The sequence below is a fragment of the Falco peregrinus genome, chromosome 1 (assembly GCF_023634155.1).
Source record: "Falco peregrinus isolate bFalPer1 chromosome 1, bFalPer1.pri, whole genome shotgun sequence".
NCBI classification, from domain to species: domain Eukaryota; kingdom Metazoa; phylum Chordata; class Aves; order Falconiformes; family Falconidae; genus Falco; species Falco peregrinus.
In genome coordinates, this window is record NC_073721.1 from 72,756,724 (window position 1) to 72,773,309 (window position 16,586).

Genomic DNA, 16,586 nt, shown 5'->3' on the forward strand with positions numbered 1-16,586 from the left:
TGCTTTTTAACATCACCAAGATCACTTTGTCATTCCAAAATTAATGAAAGAATATTTTCATTTGAAATATAAATTATTTTTACTGTTGAATTGTAAAATAAAAATAATTGTTAGCAATAATATTGCATAGTAATATTAATACAAACTATAATTCAGATTGTGTGCAGTTTTATGTAAACTTTCTGAGATTATAATGCTTTTATTGAGCTCTGTCTAAAATGAGTAACATTCAAGATTCATAGTAAACATTTGTTAAAAAAAGAAAGGGACAAATGTATTATGAAATAAAAACTGGTTAGTAAATCTGTTGATTTCCTCATTTTTTCATTTTATCTCATTTTGAGACAGCTTTTTCATTTTTATTTTTGTATTTGTCAGTATCTTTTCTCTCAAAATAAAAAGAAATTGTAATCCTTGGAAGATGAAGAATATGTATATAGTGTGCGTAGGAGTTGAGACCAGGGCAACACTTAGATGCAAATTCTTTTTCAGTGTATCTTTAAAAAGATTTAAATCCTATTTATGAGGATGCTGACTCCAGGTTTATTCTTGGAAAGGTATTTTTCCAAGTTAATGCACACACAGAATTACACATAGGTAATATAGGTATAAAAATGTGTGATGTATACGTGTAAATACAGCCATATATAACATTTTTGCCACACAGCTTTAGTTTGTATAAGGAGTCTTTTTTTTCCCCATATGAACATTTATATGATCTGATTATCTAGTCAAAATTATTAATATGTGCAAGTTATCTATATTCAAGTATTGCCTGTGCCTAGCTTTTGTGATGTTTAATTAAATTTTACGTTGCTGATTATTTTATATATATATATAAATAAGATTGTTTCTTATTTATAGGTAGTTTTCCGTAATGAGATATGGCTCCACAGATTCCCATTGTATGAGCAATATTACCCAGAGTACAGATGTATGGAAACAATATCTTTTGCAAATATGTGGTTTAATAATAAATAAATATTTTCCCCACTGAACTAAATTTGAGTATGATCTAAATCCACAATCTTTGTGTTTAACAGGGAGGATGCAATTGCACCTTCAGTTGTCTCTTGTAATTACAGCTTCTTCTGAAAATCTAGGTTGACTTTCATAACTGGCTTGTGTTAGCACCTATCAATCTTTTTGTTTACTCAAATACTTCCTAATTTCTGTCATTCCTTCCACTTGTTCCAGTGTTCTTTTTCTCTTCCAGTAGTAGTTACTATCTCCTTGTGGCTATCTTGGTTAAAAATGTGCGACTACACATTTACGAAAGGCTAAACCAGAAAGAAGATATACGTATAAATGAAACGTACACATATGAATCAACTTGGGTGAATGTTAAGTTCTAAACCAGCCACTTAACTTAGTTGTAGTTATTGATATACTTCCTGAGACCAGAAGCTTGATGTTCATGTGTTCTGTTCTCTGATCCTTGTCAGAGACATAATGTCAGGCTCTGAGAGGAAGGGTTTGAATTGACTTGTCAGAAGACTCTATTAACATTAGAGGGCTATGGAGTCCTGTAGTAGTGCTTATTAAGTTTGAAGACATCCACCCATTAGTGAAACTACATCCTTTTTCTAATAAAAGTTTCTGGTAATTACTATTTTTTTTTTATGACTTAGAAGAGATATGGTTATTTAAATGTTTTATCTCTAACTGTCCTTTACTTCCTTTCTCACTTGAAAACAATTTGCAAATGACGTCTGTGAGATAGCCTCCCTGAGAGTTCCATTGAGTAGTTCTTGCTATACAAAATTATTTTTTAATAGTTAAGCAACAGTCAATACAGAAAGGATCAAGCCTCTGCTGCTGGTCATCTTCTGCAAAGCCAGGGGGTGCAAGGGAGTCATAGCCCTTGATACCTTTCATCTGGATAGTTTATCTAAAGAGACTGGATGCATTTTGCGTAAGCCAAATTTCTTACAGTTTTTCACCATTTTCATAGTGAAAAACATCATGAAGCTATACAGAACAATTTGTAGGTCAGAACATGAATAAATACGCTGTTATTTTCACTCAGCTGAGACATTAATGGGGTTACCGCAAGGATTTTAATACGTGTATCTCCCCTTCCTTCTGTTGCCGCGAAGAATGGAGAACAGAATAATTGCCCCAGGATTTTAATTCAAATAATGTAGAAGGGGATGTTAAGGTTTATTATTATTTTATTTTATGGCTGTGAAAACTCAAAGGTGTTTGTTTAGACACAGTGCATTCATCTTCTGTCATCTTTGTTGGTTGCTGCTTGCCACGTTCATTACAGTTACAATTTGAGCAATTAATTTATCGTTCCACTATGTTTACTTTATATGTATTGGTTGATGATATAGCTTTATCTTTCATTTTACCTTACAACTCTGTGATCCTGGAGTAAAGAGCATTGCAAAACTGGTGCCATGTTAGGTCAAGATACACCATTAAAAATTCCCTGTTCTATCTTTTCTTATCTTTATGTGTGTAGCTAAATACAGGCTGAATATAAAACATATCACTTAGGTAAAAGATAAAATTATTTAAATTACTTAATATCATTAAGAGCAGAAATTCAGTTTCAAAGAAAGGTTGGGTAACCTCTTGAAATAATTCTGTAAGAGTGGTTGTGTTGGTTTTGTTTTGGTTGTGGTTTTTTATTATTATTATTATTATTATTATTATTATTATTATTATTCCATGATCTTGAAATGTTTAGAGCTTTCATTTGTTTTTGTGCATAAGCCCACTCATGTCTGACATGATTGCAGCTGTGAGATTCTAAGCCATGATGTGCCTGGAGGGAAGGGACGACTCCATTCATTGTGTCTGTATATAGTAGGAATATGTGCATGTCTTCCATATGGACTCATTTGCTTTTGTTTTTCTTATTGTTTTTAGAATCAGCTGAATTGCAAACAAACTATTTTAAAGAGGCACTGCCAAATAAGTAGCTTCTGTACTCTCTAACTGAGCTGAAGCTGTTCGCTAGATACTAAATGCAATAGAACTGTTTTTCCTTAAAAGTAATAAAGTATTATGGACTTGCATATAGAAGTATATAGGTATAGTACAGAAGTGTCTCTGTGTGTGTGTGTATATATATATGTAAAAGTATATAATAGTCATATGTTCAGGTGGTTTGGGATTTACTTCATGTATCTACATTTCTCTAAGCTTTTGCATCAAATCTTATGTCAGTGGGAATGGTAAGAAGGACTTTCTTGATTTTTTTGTTGGGTTTGTGGTTTATTTTCTTTTTTTTTTCAGTTGTGTGCCTAGCTAGGTGTTATGAGTGTTAAAAATCTTCTGCCTTTTTATGAGTGTTAAAAATCTGCTTGGCTCTACCATCTCATTATGTGTTCAGGGAAAGCTGGCGTTTACGAAATCAAGTAAATAACTCATGAGAAAATTTTTATTTATATTATTCTTAGGAAAACATTTTGTCATTGTAGTTTAGTGATTGGACCTGACAAGGTACCTTCCACTCTTCTTTTTCATGTTAAATTGTTTGCAATAATGGACTTGATGAGAAGTAGTAAGTTTTTACAGAGTAATTATATCCCTGATAAATTCACAAATTCTTCACTACAGGATTATTAAGGAGACATTCAAGAAAAAGGACATGGACATACAGCTTTAATTTGGAATTGGCAAAGAATATAATCATTTGGAGTTTCTTACATGAGTATTTGAATTTAGGACTTTTTAAATCTAAATAAATTGGTTATTGGGTTTGCTGAACATGCAAGCATGCTTTGTGGACTAAAATATCTGCATAAGCATCTAGGGCTCTAACTTTAAGTATGCATTTTGTAAAAAATATTGTTAGTTCCTGTTTCATAGAAAATAATATGTCTAGAGTCTTGAGAAGTCCTGGAAAAGAAAGTACCTTTTTTTTTTCTTTTTTTTTTTTTTTTTCATTGCTAACTGTCTCCCTCTGTCCATAAATTCAGTTCTTTTGAAACAAATTTCCTGCTTAATTGAAAATCCAGTTCTAGATGTCAAGCACTATACCAATAGTAATTTCCATGCCAGGGAACCAGTTTATATCTGAGAAATCAAGTCCTTCCACCGACCAGTGCTCGGCAGCAGAATTATGGATGGTTTCATGAGAGAAGTCTATGTTTAAATGTATACCTACCATATTATAGACACTAATGCAGAGATAATAATATCCTCTCTAGGTAACAGTTAAGAAAAATATTGACACTATTTGAGTACAGTAAAGGAAAAAGGAACTTAGATGAATATTGAAGGATGTACGAGTGTAATTATACAGGTTTTTTTATTGTGCAGGGCAGAATTGAAATGCTTGGTAAATGATAGATGTTTTAGGCACCAAAAATAGTATAACCCCCTCCTTTTTATAATGTGGTGTCTAGTAAAATACTGATGAGATTGAAGTGGATCAGTGGTACCAAACTTTTTTTTTTTTTTTTTTTTTTTTTTGTATTTTAAACAACAGTGACTGGCTGAACTTTACCTTTGCCATGTGCTTTTCCAGCAGTGCTGTGTTGTGTGTGGCAGCTGGAGTACATTCACTCGTCTCCCTAGTTTCCACTAATTATCCTCCTCCTTCTTATCTTTCCATCCTATCTTGGGCTTTAATTTTTATCCCAGAGACTGTCTTCCTCCTTGATGGGATTACAATTCACAGCTTTTAAGCAGTTACTATCAAAATTATCTTAGTAACTTCCTATAAGTGTCCTCTCTCTCAAAGAAATAATTGTTAAGCTCAGTTAAAAGTTGCATTGATTAAACTCTTCAATGTTAAAAAAAATATCAAAGTATAGGATTTTTTAATTGTTATTAGAGCAACAACTGATGATTGGCTATATACTTATACCCACTGGTTAATTTTAGCAGTAATATTTTATCCCTATATGTACAAAGTCCAAGCAAGAATCAGAAGAAACAACTGGTACGTGATTCTAAACTCTTAGTAGCTGTGATGAACTGAAGTGATTAAAATCTAAATGTTTAATATCAGCCAGCAGTCAAAACCAAAGTGTGTTTAGCAGAATTTATCACCATATCTAACACAGAAGATGTCTAAAGAATTTCTGAATTTCTACGTGACAACTGTTAGTAAATGCTGAAGGTTGGTTTATATTGCCATAGCTCTTTTGAAATAGAAATATTTTTTTAATGATAATTTACATACCCTTCTGATCTTTACTGTACTGTTTCCGTATTAATTTTATATTCTTGGAGTCTGCCTCGTTTCTCAGTTCAGAATAACGAGTTCTACCAGATTCTAGGTAAAAGCTAGTTCACTTTCTTTTGCTGCCTTTCAATCTCTACCATTTTTTCAGTCCACAGCTTCTCACTTAAAACTGCCTCCTGTAGATGCTAGAGACTTGAAAACTTAGATTTTGTTCTGAATTGCCAAACAAATGTTTAATAGATGTGCTACGTATCTTGTAGAAATCAGCTGTAGCAAAGATAATCTGAAAACAAATAAGAAGTGCTAGCATCCTTTTGGTCCTATTGATGTTATAAATAGATTAATTTAAAAATTTATTTCTCAGAGATTGATTTTGAGCATTCTTACCTGGAATGCTGAAATGTGATTTTGATTTTTAATTTGGATTTGAATCCTAAGTTAATTTGGATGAAGTTTAGTATATGTCCTGGTTTTAGCTGGAGAGAATTAATTTTTTTCAAGGAAGCCAGTACAGTGCTGTGTTTTGGATTTACTGTGAGAACAATGTTGATAACACACTGATGGTTTAGTTATTGCTAAGTAGGGCTTAGTCTTAATTCGAGGACTTTTCAGTTCCCCATGCCCTGCCAGCGAGCAGGTGCACCAGAAGCCGGGAGGGAGCCGAGCCAGGGCAGGTGACCCAAACTAGCCAAAGGGATATTCCGTACCATGGAACGTCACGCTCAGTATATAAACTGGGGAAGTTATCTGGGAGGGACTGCTTGCTGCTAAAGGACTGGCTGGGCTTCGGTCAGTGGGTGATAAGCAAGTGTATTGTGCATCATTTGTTTTTCTTGGATTTTATTCCTTTCTCTCCCCCTCCTCTTCATTAGAATTATTATTGATATTTTTGGTAGGCGTTTTTGGTTTGTTTGGGGGTTTTATGTTTATGCCTTTCTTATCTCAACCCAGGGGTTTTACCTTCCCCCCCCGAGGTCTTCTCCCCATCCCGCTGGGAGTGGTGGGATCACTTGGGAAGTGAGTAAGCAGCTGTGTGGTACTTAGTTGCAGGCTGGGGTTAAACCATAGCAATATGCTGTTAAAATAATGCTATAATCTGGCAAGCCATGTCAGAGGATGAATATCTCAATGCATTTCTAATATCCTGTTCTAAGCTTTTATGTGCTTTAAAGTTCTAGTCAGCCTCAATGAAAAGTGTCATTGACATAGTAGTGGCAAGTCCCTTTGCGCATTTCTGTTGGCTGTCCTTTCCTCTGAGTTTAATTAAGTGACATAACTATATCATTTGCTGCTTTCATTTGTCTTAGAATCACATCATTGTGAATCTTAGCCACGTTTATGAACGTTTATACTGAAAAATGGGCACCGTTGAGTAGCTGTGAGGTTCTGTAGTGTTAACATTTCATATTGATCTTGAAAATTTCTACTCCAGTCAACGGCATATTTCAAAACACTCTGAGGTTTCTCTTGGACTTGCAGGTCCACGGCTATTCAAAAAAACCCACAACAACCAACCCTAAAAAATTGGAAGCCTCAGCCTCTTTGAAGTCAATGGGAAATGGGTTCCTAAGTATCTGTGCTTTTAGGCCATTCAAGAATTGCTATTAACATCATATGAGGTCTGTATGTTTCAGCCATATGATTTCTCCCAGTAACTGCTTTCATCAAATGTATGACTTCTAGTTAAAATATAGCATATAATTCAGAACAAGTTTATGGCTGATCTGCTGCTGGGGAGTACATGTAAATGTGATAGATGCAGCCTTGTAAGGATTCTCCTGAGAACTGCAGAAATGTCCTTGTTGTTTATGTTCTTACCTTCTTTTGCCTGAAGATTTTTCAGGAAAGCAATCAGCGCGGTGTTTCTTTGGACAATGAGTTAACAGCCATGAGGAGCCAATGTAACATCTGTAATTTTTGTGATTGGGAAGGCATAAAAAAAGGGTAACACTGCCTTTGCCCCAATTTCGGTCAGGAAGATCAGTTCACTTTGGAGTCTGGAGTGGGCTCTGAGTTTGTAAGTTAGATCCTGTGTAATGCAAAAGAGCGGGAGTTTTCCTGATACCATCAGCAAGGCTTATTTGGTTTTAAAATAATGTACATTATTTACATTTTTTGTACATTACTTTGTATGAGGAATGTCTTTTCAGCAATTCCAATTATGGAATTACATTATATAGTGTCTTTCAGTTAGAAGCATCCCAGATTACTGTACTCAGTAGTACTGTAAATATTCATGCTTTTGTGAAGCTCATCCTTGACTCTGTGGAATGCTGGCAGGTATTCAGAGAACAGCATGTAATGAACTAGATGAGGAAAAGAAAAAAAAGGAAATTTTAGATGGGGGGGAAACTATTGTGAATTTAGCTAGGGTTAACATTTCACTTCCACTGAAAGTGTCATTCAGACTTTACTGGCCAGAGCAGTTGGTATTCCTGCTTTCTGCTTTCTTAGATGTTTCATCTGAACAATGGCACAGTCAATATAGATGTCTGATTTTCAATGTTTACTACATCCTCTGCAACTGAGTGAAAATATATTATTTTTTGCTCCTGTATAATTCAGCATGTAACCAACTCATATTTTCTTTTTTAATTATAAAAAAAGTGAAAAGTATAAATGAAGCTCCTCAAAATACATTGCACTTCTCTGCAAATGTAATTTGAAACTCATGAAACATTAATGCATAAAATATGGAATGTTGTTTTTAGGCTACACAGAAAAAAATTAGAAAAGTTCAGTTTCTTCTCTATGTTATTAAAACTATGTATCATAGAAAATTAATGGAGGTTTGGTTCTCTCTGTTCCCACACTTCTGAATCATGTTTTCATGAGGGATAGTCATCAAACTAGTCATAGACTTTTGTGTGTGCATATGTGTGTGTAAATTCTTAATAATACTTTGTTCAGAAGTAGATAATATCATATATCAACCACGTGTATAAACAACATAATTTTTAATAGTTATTCTCTCTCCATCCACAACTTGCATGTGCACACATTTAGTAAAAACTGCTTTTGACAGAAGAATTATGAGTTAGAGCCTACACACACACTAGTGACCAAATGGCAACTAAAGCTTAGACAGATAATTTTTGTTTGTTTAAACATGATTTATTAATTCCTTGCTGTGAGTTTGCATTCCAAAACACAGTTAGGATTTGTATTATTTATTATATTAAAAAATATTAAAAGCACGAAAGAAAAATCTTAATGTTCATACTTTAAAGTGGGCAGAAACATAATTAGGTAGTAACTTAAAGAAGTGGGAGGTTCATTTTTCAGTCCCCCAAAGAGTCAAGTTTTAATATAAAATACTAATTGAAAAATGGTCTAGATTTATGCCAAAGCAGCAATTTGTGCTAAAAAAACCCAGAACCCAAACCTTACATATTCTTTCCTCTAGTAAATCTTTCTCCAGCTTTGTTCCAAGGTTGTAAGTCTCATGATTTCAGATGTAAATTATTCCTGAGCATTTAAGCTGAAGTTAGGTTTCTACTGCATGATAGTTTTAGGACTAAAATGAAATAATGCCCTTGAGAAATGCAGCTTCAGCTGAGAGGAGTTCTGAGAACTGGAACAAAATAAACACTGTTGATAAACAGTAGAGTCGGAATCAGCCCAAAGTCCTGCTGCAGTCTATTGGCAGATACAAATAAATGTTTTAGAATATCCGTTTGCACTGTCATTTTAATTTATTATATTTATAATAATCTAGTGTGATTTTAACTTTAGAAAGACTTCTTACTTGCAATATTATTTTTCAATTGATTCATTTAAGTTTGACTTGAAAGAAACAGTAGTTATGAGAGCAGAAATACCACAAAGCAGCAACACAGAGAAACAGCAAAATGACATTCATCCTGCAATATTTTCAGGTAAAATATATGAAGAAAATATTAAAAGTATATGTGCTGTTTGTGATGAGAAGAAAGTCTCAGGAACACAAGCATGACTAGAAAAAAAAAGTGCATTACGTTGAGGAACAAAGTAGCAGATAATCTCTTCCTATAATCCAATTGCACTTGTTCACAGAATATTTCAGTTCTAGTTATCCTTTCATAGAAAGAGAGAAATTTAATTGGAATGGCATTTACAGAATTTAAACATAATCAGGGAAGATGAAGACTAATATGTAATCTAGGTTTATTTACACTATTTACATTATGGTCTAGCTAAATTTATAAAGAACTACTCATCTTTTTATGGATATTTTTGTAACTAAACATCAAACAGACCATTAGAAACGTGTCTCTATTCCTTCAAAATATTTTCTCTGCAAAGAGAATGTATGCTCTTGGACTGAGCAACCAGGAATTTGTTCAGTGCACAGCACCTCTGAAAAAGTGAATTCATATTTCACCATATGTACATACCGAACCCAAGGCAGAGCTATTGAAATTACTGAGAGAAATGCCACAAACTTCCTTGAGGGTATGTATGTGCAATCAGTAGAGATTTGCTGTGTGAGCCCGAGTCTGACATGGACAAATGCCTGTCCAGACCAGCCTAGAATTTCTGCCTGCTCTACACATGGGATGACTCATGACCTGTTGGTAGCTTGTCCTGCCTTGAACATGGAGTTGGCATTGAGAAAGCCAGGGACTTTCCAAGAGTTTTCAGATAAAACAGAGGCTGGCTGTAAATTCCAAGTGCATATGCAGGCATCATTTTGCCTGTAATGTACTTAGTTGTCTTTCTACTTCATTCCAGTACACTTCTATCACATCTTTTGTTGATTGTGATTTTTCTCGCAGGTTTTCATCATACTGCCACTTCAGTTTAAAGATGTTTGGCACAGGACTACTCACACCGATACAAGCCTACTGTAGCAGTGTGTTTAGCCTGCCACACAGAAATAATAGATGGCTCTTACTCTCCATTGACTGCTCTCTACAGGAACTTGTTCTTTCAGAATACCCTCTCATCAACTCCAAGCCTATAGTCAAATGAGCAGCTAAAATAGCATGGAATTTTCATAGGTACAGAATCCACAGCCCAGATGGAGTTTTAAAGAGTTTAAAGTAATTGATGAGCAATGAAGACAGAAAAAGAGACAAAATGGAAGATAGTAATTTAAATACAGTTTTAAGGGTTTACAATGGTTTGCTTTAGAGAGACTAAAATGTAGAATTGTGTGAGATTAGGATGAATTTGTTAGATTAGATGGAACCTTTTTTGGAAAGGTGTTTCTCTTTTAAGAGAAGATAAAATAACATTACCCAAGTACTTGAAAGATTTAATAGAAGGAAAAAAAACAACTATTACAGGAGATTCATGGCATGAGTTATAATTAAACTTGTGAAAATAAAAGGAAAAAGGAAAGCTGAAAAGCTGAATAACAGATAAAAAAAACCCTCCTTGATTCATTAATCTCTGTGCAGCCTCTTCAGAAACAAATCTATGAGGTGGAATAAGCACAGGATGATGCAATTAAATTATTCTGTCAAATTGTTCAGTTTGTTTTTTCTGAGTTTTGATGCTGTTTTGTATCAGCGGTGAGACTTTCTTTTCTGGTGTAATTTAGTGCAGGCATGTGTCACACCACCAGGTGAAGCTTTGAATCTAAAGCTGTGGGTTTTGGCCTCCTTGCATACGGTTACTCTTAACTGACATAGCCACATCAAGTGCTAATTCTCGCGGTCTATCCAGTCAGCATGTATTTCACCCTCCCACTGTATTTGCCAGGTAAATACTTTGTATAAGGTAGGTGGCACATAAGGTCCTAGTTTGATTACCATCCCCCACCTCCAACAACTGTGAGAAGTGAGGATATAACCAGAGCACATGTGATGAGAGAGGAGGGCAACAGAAGGCAACAGAAAACTGAAAGTGCTGGGACCCCTGCTATAGATAGCTGGAGGTGTTTACATGAGAGGAGTGGGGAGACAGGACATAAGGTGTTAATGTGGGTAGCAGTGCAGGTTTCGTCATGGTTCTGCTCTGCATGAAGTATTTTGCATGGGTCGATATGAACTAATAGCTGCTCAGTGCAGATTATCTCCTTGCAGCATAAGGGAGGGGAAGAGAAGTGGCATAGCATAATCACTGAACATCTGGCATTCCACAGTAGATGTTATTCAGCTCCCAGGACTGAGCCAGGACTTTCAGTTTGGTAAATCAGAGCACTTTTAGGCAATGCTGACGTGGTAGGTGAATGCAGCGTGGGGTTATGCAAGTGGGTTGTCAATAAATGGAAAAGGATTAGAGAATTAGCTGATACAGGAGTCTAGAATTTTGCAGCATGCAAGAGTGAATGTGAGCCACTAATGCTAAGTTAAAGCTATTTGAATTGTGTCCTCTGGACATAATGGCTGAGGTTCCTTAAGTACCGAGCAACCGCCTCTGAGGTGCAGAGTTTTGTCAGATCTTTGCTGACTTTGTTGGGCACTGGGGCCAACAAGCTGCTCTCCGTTTTAAGGCTTTCTTAAGCACTACAGTTTCTTGGGCTGTTGCACCTTTGTCAAGGCTTTTAAATATATAATAATGTATTAGCGAAAACAGATACAGTGACATTACTTTGTTCCTTTTATTTTTGTTATAGTTTGATTTCTTTTCAGGGGAGAAGTATTATACCTGGTGAACCTGATATTGAACTTGCTTATGTTAACACAAATACGATGAGAGTGATGCCTGTGGATGTAATTAATTTGCTTTATGAGTAAGCAAATGTCACAATTGGAATCCTTGTTTTTTTATAAAATCTATTTGGCATGAGGTAAAGGTTGAGTTACTTTCATTTCTTTCTTCCTATAGCATTTGAAAAAAATTAAATTGCATATGTATTTTAAGCTTATGTTCATAATTGCTTTAGATGCTCTTCTTTTTACAGCACAAACTTCAATATAGCCAGGAGCATACACACAAGCTTGGAAAGCTAAACCTTCTTGCATAGTCAAAGCTGCCTTTACTGGATAGCTCAGAGCACTTACTTTGGGTAGTAGTTAGATTTCTTACTTCTGCATCCAAGTCACTATCTGAACTTCTTATCTGTAAAAGGGAAGAAAGAGCACTGTCCGATTTCCCTGACAGACAGGGAGTTAATTAAGTACTTTGAAAAAATGGTGGTTGTGCAGGTAACAAAATCAAATAGATAATCTTTGCTTTTTCAGTTTATGTTTGTATCACTGGAGTTGAGACCAAGAATTTTGTGGTATCATTTTATACCTTGTAACTTAAATGACCTTATGGATTTTAGGCTTCAACAGACGAAAAAAAAAAAAAATCTATTTGCATGATTTCATTTGCACTGGTGCCTTAGAGGGCTGTGGCCTAATATGTTAGATATTGTATTAGTGTACACACAACTAATGCTTGCCATAAAGAGTTGATATTCCAATATATAAACCAGAAAAAAATCAAGTGAACGCAGGGAACAGATGGAGAATTACAAATTGATAGCAAGATCAATACATCCTAAAAAAATCTATTCCTAAATATGTTTTGGTTTTTAATTATTTCCATTTTTTAATAACATTTTCTATCAGTTGACACAAATACAGGAATGTTACAATCAAATATCTCAAAATAGTGCAGCTGTTGCCTTCATTTCATGAAGAGCAGGATTTTACATGTGTTTTAAGCAAAATGCATACAGATGTATTTGTTGTGTTAAAACTGAATTTTGATTGGAATATATCTTTTCTGTGATACCTGAGTATAAAACAGCTCGTGCATATTGTCTGATTTTTATTTTTTTTTAATGCATGTATATTTTTAGAAGATGTTTATATGTTAATAGGTGAAATAGTCACCTGGCAGGAGTTGTGTTTGAAAGGATGTTAGTGGTATGTTCCTATACTAAAACAATTTAAGAGAGTTGTCAGTTAAAACACACAATCTGATGTTTCTAAAATAGATAGAAAAGGGTATTTTTAGTTATTTCAGAAGCAGACAAACATATAACATATCAATCCAACAAATCCAAGATTTATTTTCCAAAATGCATCATAATTTGCATGTTGTTTGTATGGCTGAGTACACAAACATTTCTGCAGAAGGTGGGAGTGGATGGGTATGTAGGAGGAGATAATTCTTTCCTCTGACTAGACAGATAATTTTGTTGAACAACCAGAGCTCTTAGTGGTGAACCAAACAAATTTTTGTGATGTCAAGTGAGAAAAACAGTGATTTCTTATTGAGGAAATTTTTCTTCTTGCATACAGACATTTCCTTCTTATTTCTTTTGGCTGAATTAAACCATCATTTTATTGTACTACGCCAGTCCTTTACAGTAATCCTAGCCATATTGCAATTGTTTCATGTTGCATGTGTAGCTGTGATATTATATGTGCTATGATGCTGCCCTGAAAGTAAATATTCTAGATACTTCTGCAACCACATGTATGGTTGTGAGAGTGTATTTCCATACCTCCTTAGGTTCTTTTCTTAAACTTAAATAAGCGCTTGTGCCTAACTTGGTCAGAACTGTGCACACGGATTATGAAACCATGCAGGATCTGGCAAATCTCAGTTGTCAAAATCTCCCAAAGAAATTATTGCTATGGCTTAAATCAGTCAGGTAAATGTTTTCTATAGTATGTGGCACAAAACTATTATCATTAAAACTGTGCCATGCAATAAAAGATTTGCAGTTTCATTGAGTTTTCCTGGGTGACTATTTTTATACAACTTCACATTTTTGGAGTGTTGATTAAAAAAAATAAACCAATGAAACAAACAAACCCCTTTATTTATTTATTTATTTATTTAAAAAATCTGAACATTCCTTATATTTAGCAATCAGTTAATACATTTTGTATTTAGGTCCTAAATGACAAATCAAATCTGAGAGGTTTCCTCCTTCTTCTAATAGGAAAACTAAAAAAGTGCACCTCAACAATTGCCAAATAATTTGGACTATGTTTTTCAAAGACTGAGGTGTCCTGACTTAAAAAATGAGTATGTCTATAAATACATCCAAAAAAAAAGTTTTTGTGTGTGTGTATATACATACAAGTATGTATATAAGTATATACACATATTAAGATGTTTATGGTTTTATAGGATTAATTAGTATATGGGTGATCTAAATGTTTTTTCAATACCATACCTCTGTGTTACCTTTAGAATAAGTCAGCATCTAATATTTTTTTATTTATTCCATAGAAACCTTTTGTGTTCATGTCAATGAATATGAATGACATTTTAAAGAAATTAAAAATTCTATGTATGCTGTAAAACAATTCAGTGCAAAATACAATATGGTATGTTACAATTTTTAATTTACATATTTTATAACTGAAAAATAGAAATGTTTCTCGACTTTATAGTATGCTGAATTTTCAAAGATTTTATTTTGATGCTATCATAACAACTGGAAATTTCTAAAATGGGTAAGACTAGAAAAAGCTTATTTATAGGGCATGCATTTTTATTTGTAACAAGTTTGTTTATAACAAGGCAGTAAAATGAGAATGTTAGTAATAACATTTTAATTGTATTTTGTATTGACTTGTTGCTGAAATTTTAGGTAGCATTTTGGTGAAAGGATTGACAAATTGAAAAGCGTTACCGCTACATATATGCTCCACGAAACCTGGATGAATGGATATCAATATGCTAATGTATTTTTGTGAGATACAACTTTATATTAATTCAGTATCATGAAACAGATTGTACATTAAACTTTGAGACACAATTGTGAAATGTGTATCTAAAGATGCTATGAAAAATTATGTATAAATACTGAATTTTTACCTTGGGTGTCATTCTTCACTCAGCAATAAATCAATAAGAAATAAATTTTTTTCATTAATGAGGTTGCATCAGTTTGAAACTTGTTTAAACAGGAGGAAAGGTAGGATTTACAGGCAAATACCCTTTGTTTGAAGACAGTTTTATAAAATTTTTAAGAGGTACAAGTGCCAGATTTTATTCTTTCAAAATCTACAGCATTTAGATATTCTCTCCTGCTGCACTTCATTTCCATAGGCTGAATAGTAACATACTGTAGCACATGATGAATTTCTGTATACTGAATGTGGATGACAGCTTGAACAATCAAGATCATGTCCTGTTCAAGACCAACTATTTTATCTCTCCGTGCTATACCATATTTGCTTCAACCAAGTGGGTTTTTTTAATTATTGTTACTATAGATGTTTTAAGGGAAGGCAATGAATTTCAGACACATTTTGTCTAAGAAGTTGCTTTGCTACGTTAACCTGGAAAGAGGAATCAGATGAGAACACTCACTTTGATACAATCTAAGACAGTCTTTCCATACAAGCATAATACCTGCATTTGCTTAATCTGTTGGTCTGAAATGTACTATGCTGAAAGCAGTATATTCTGTGGGAGAATGATAAAGATGGTTTTCCTGTTACTTTATCTTTTATTCTTTGTACTGTACATTTTAAAAATACAGCTCATCACGCTTTTTAATGTACTGCATTTTTAAAATACTTTTTTAACCTTTTCTTTGAAAAACATGGTAACTAACTTGCTTCATTCTTTTCCTTCCTTTTATAGGGTAGCAAAATATTATAGTGTTCATGCAAAAAGCAGAAGTATTATTTATATATATTTTTTTTAATTACAGGTAAAGATTATAGTTCCCAACAGCACAGCAGGTCTGATAATAGGGAAGGGAGGTGCTACAGTGAAGGCTATAATGGAGCAGTCAGGGGCTTGGGTGCAGCTTTCCCAGAAACCTGATGGGATCAACTTGCAAGAGAGGGTTGTCACTGTGAGTGGAGAACCTGAACAAAACCGAAAAGCTGTTGAACTTATCATCCAGAAGATACAAGAGGATCCACAGAGTGGCAGCTGTCTCAATATCAGTTATGCCAATGTCACAGGTCCAGTGGCCAATTCCAATCCAACCGGATCTCCTTATGCAAACACTGCTGAAGTGTTACCAACTGCTGCAGCTGCTGCAGGGCTATTAGGACATGCTAACCTTGCTGGAGTGGCAGCCTTTCCAGCAGTTTTATCTGGCTTCACAGGCAATGACCTGGTGGCCATCACCTCTGCACTTAATACATTAGCCAGCTATGGATATAATCTCAATACATTAGGTTTAGGCCTCAGTCAGGCAGCAGCTACAGGGGCTTTGGCTGCAGCAGCTGCCAGTGCCAACCCAGCAGCAGCAGCAGCCAATTTGTTGGCCACCTATGCGAGTGAAGCCTCAGCCAGTGGCAGCACTGCTGGTGGTACGGCGGGGACATTTGCATTAGGTAGCCTGGCTGCTGCTACTGCTGCAACCAATGGATATTTTGGAGCTGCTTCTCCCCTAGCTGCCAGTGCCATCCTAGGAACAGAAAAATCCACAGATGGATCAAAGGATGTAGTTGAAATAGCAGTGCCAGAAAACTTAGTTGGTGCAATACTTGGAAAAGGAGGGAAAACATTAGTTGAATACCAGGAGTTGACTGGTGCAAGGATACAGATCTCTAAAAAGGGAGAATTCGTACCTGGCACAAGAAATCGCAAG

At 34.8% G+C, this 16,586-nt stretch overlaps 1 protein-coding gene across 3 annotated transcripts in view; it reads left to right on the forward strand.

Annotated features, from left to right (window-relative positions):
- The window catches only part of NOVA1 (NOVA alternative splicing regulator 1), a 155,571-nt gene that overhangs the window by 136,800 nt on the left and 2,185 nt on the right, over nucleotides 1–16,586 (forward strand). For all 3 annotated transcript variants that reach the window (XM_055807266.1, XM_055807260.1, XM_027782686.2), the window contains one exon: nucleotides 15,693–16,586. This exon is cut by the window's right edge and continues 2,185 nt beyond it. In XM_055807266.1, coding sequence (XP_055663241.1) covers nucleotides 15,693–16,586 — 894 coding nt within the window. The remainder of the gene's footprint in view (nucleotides 1–15,692) is intronic.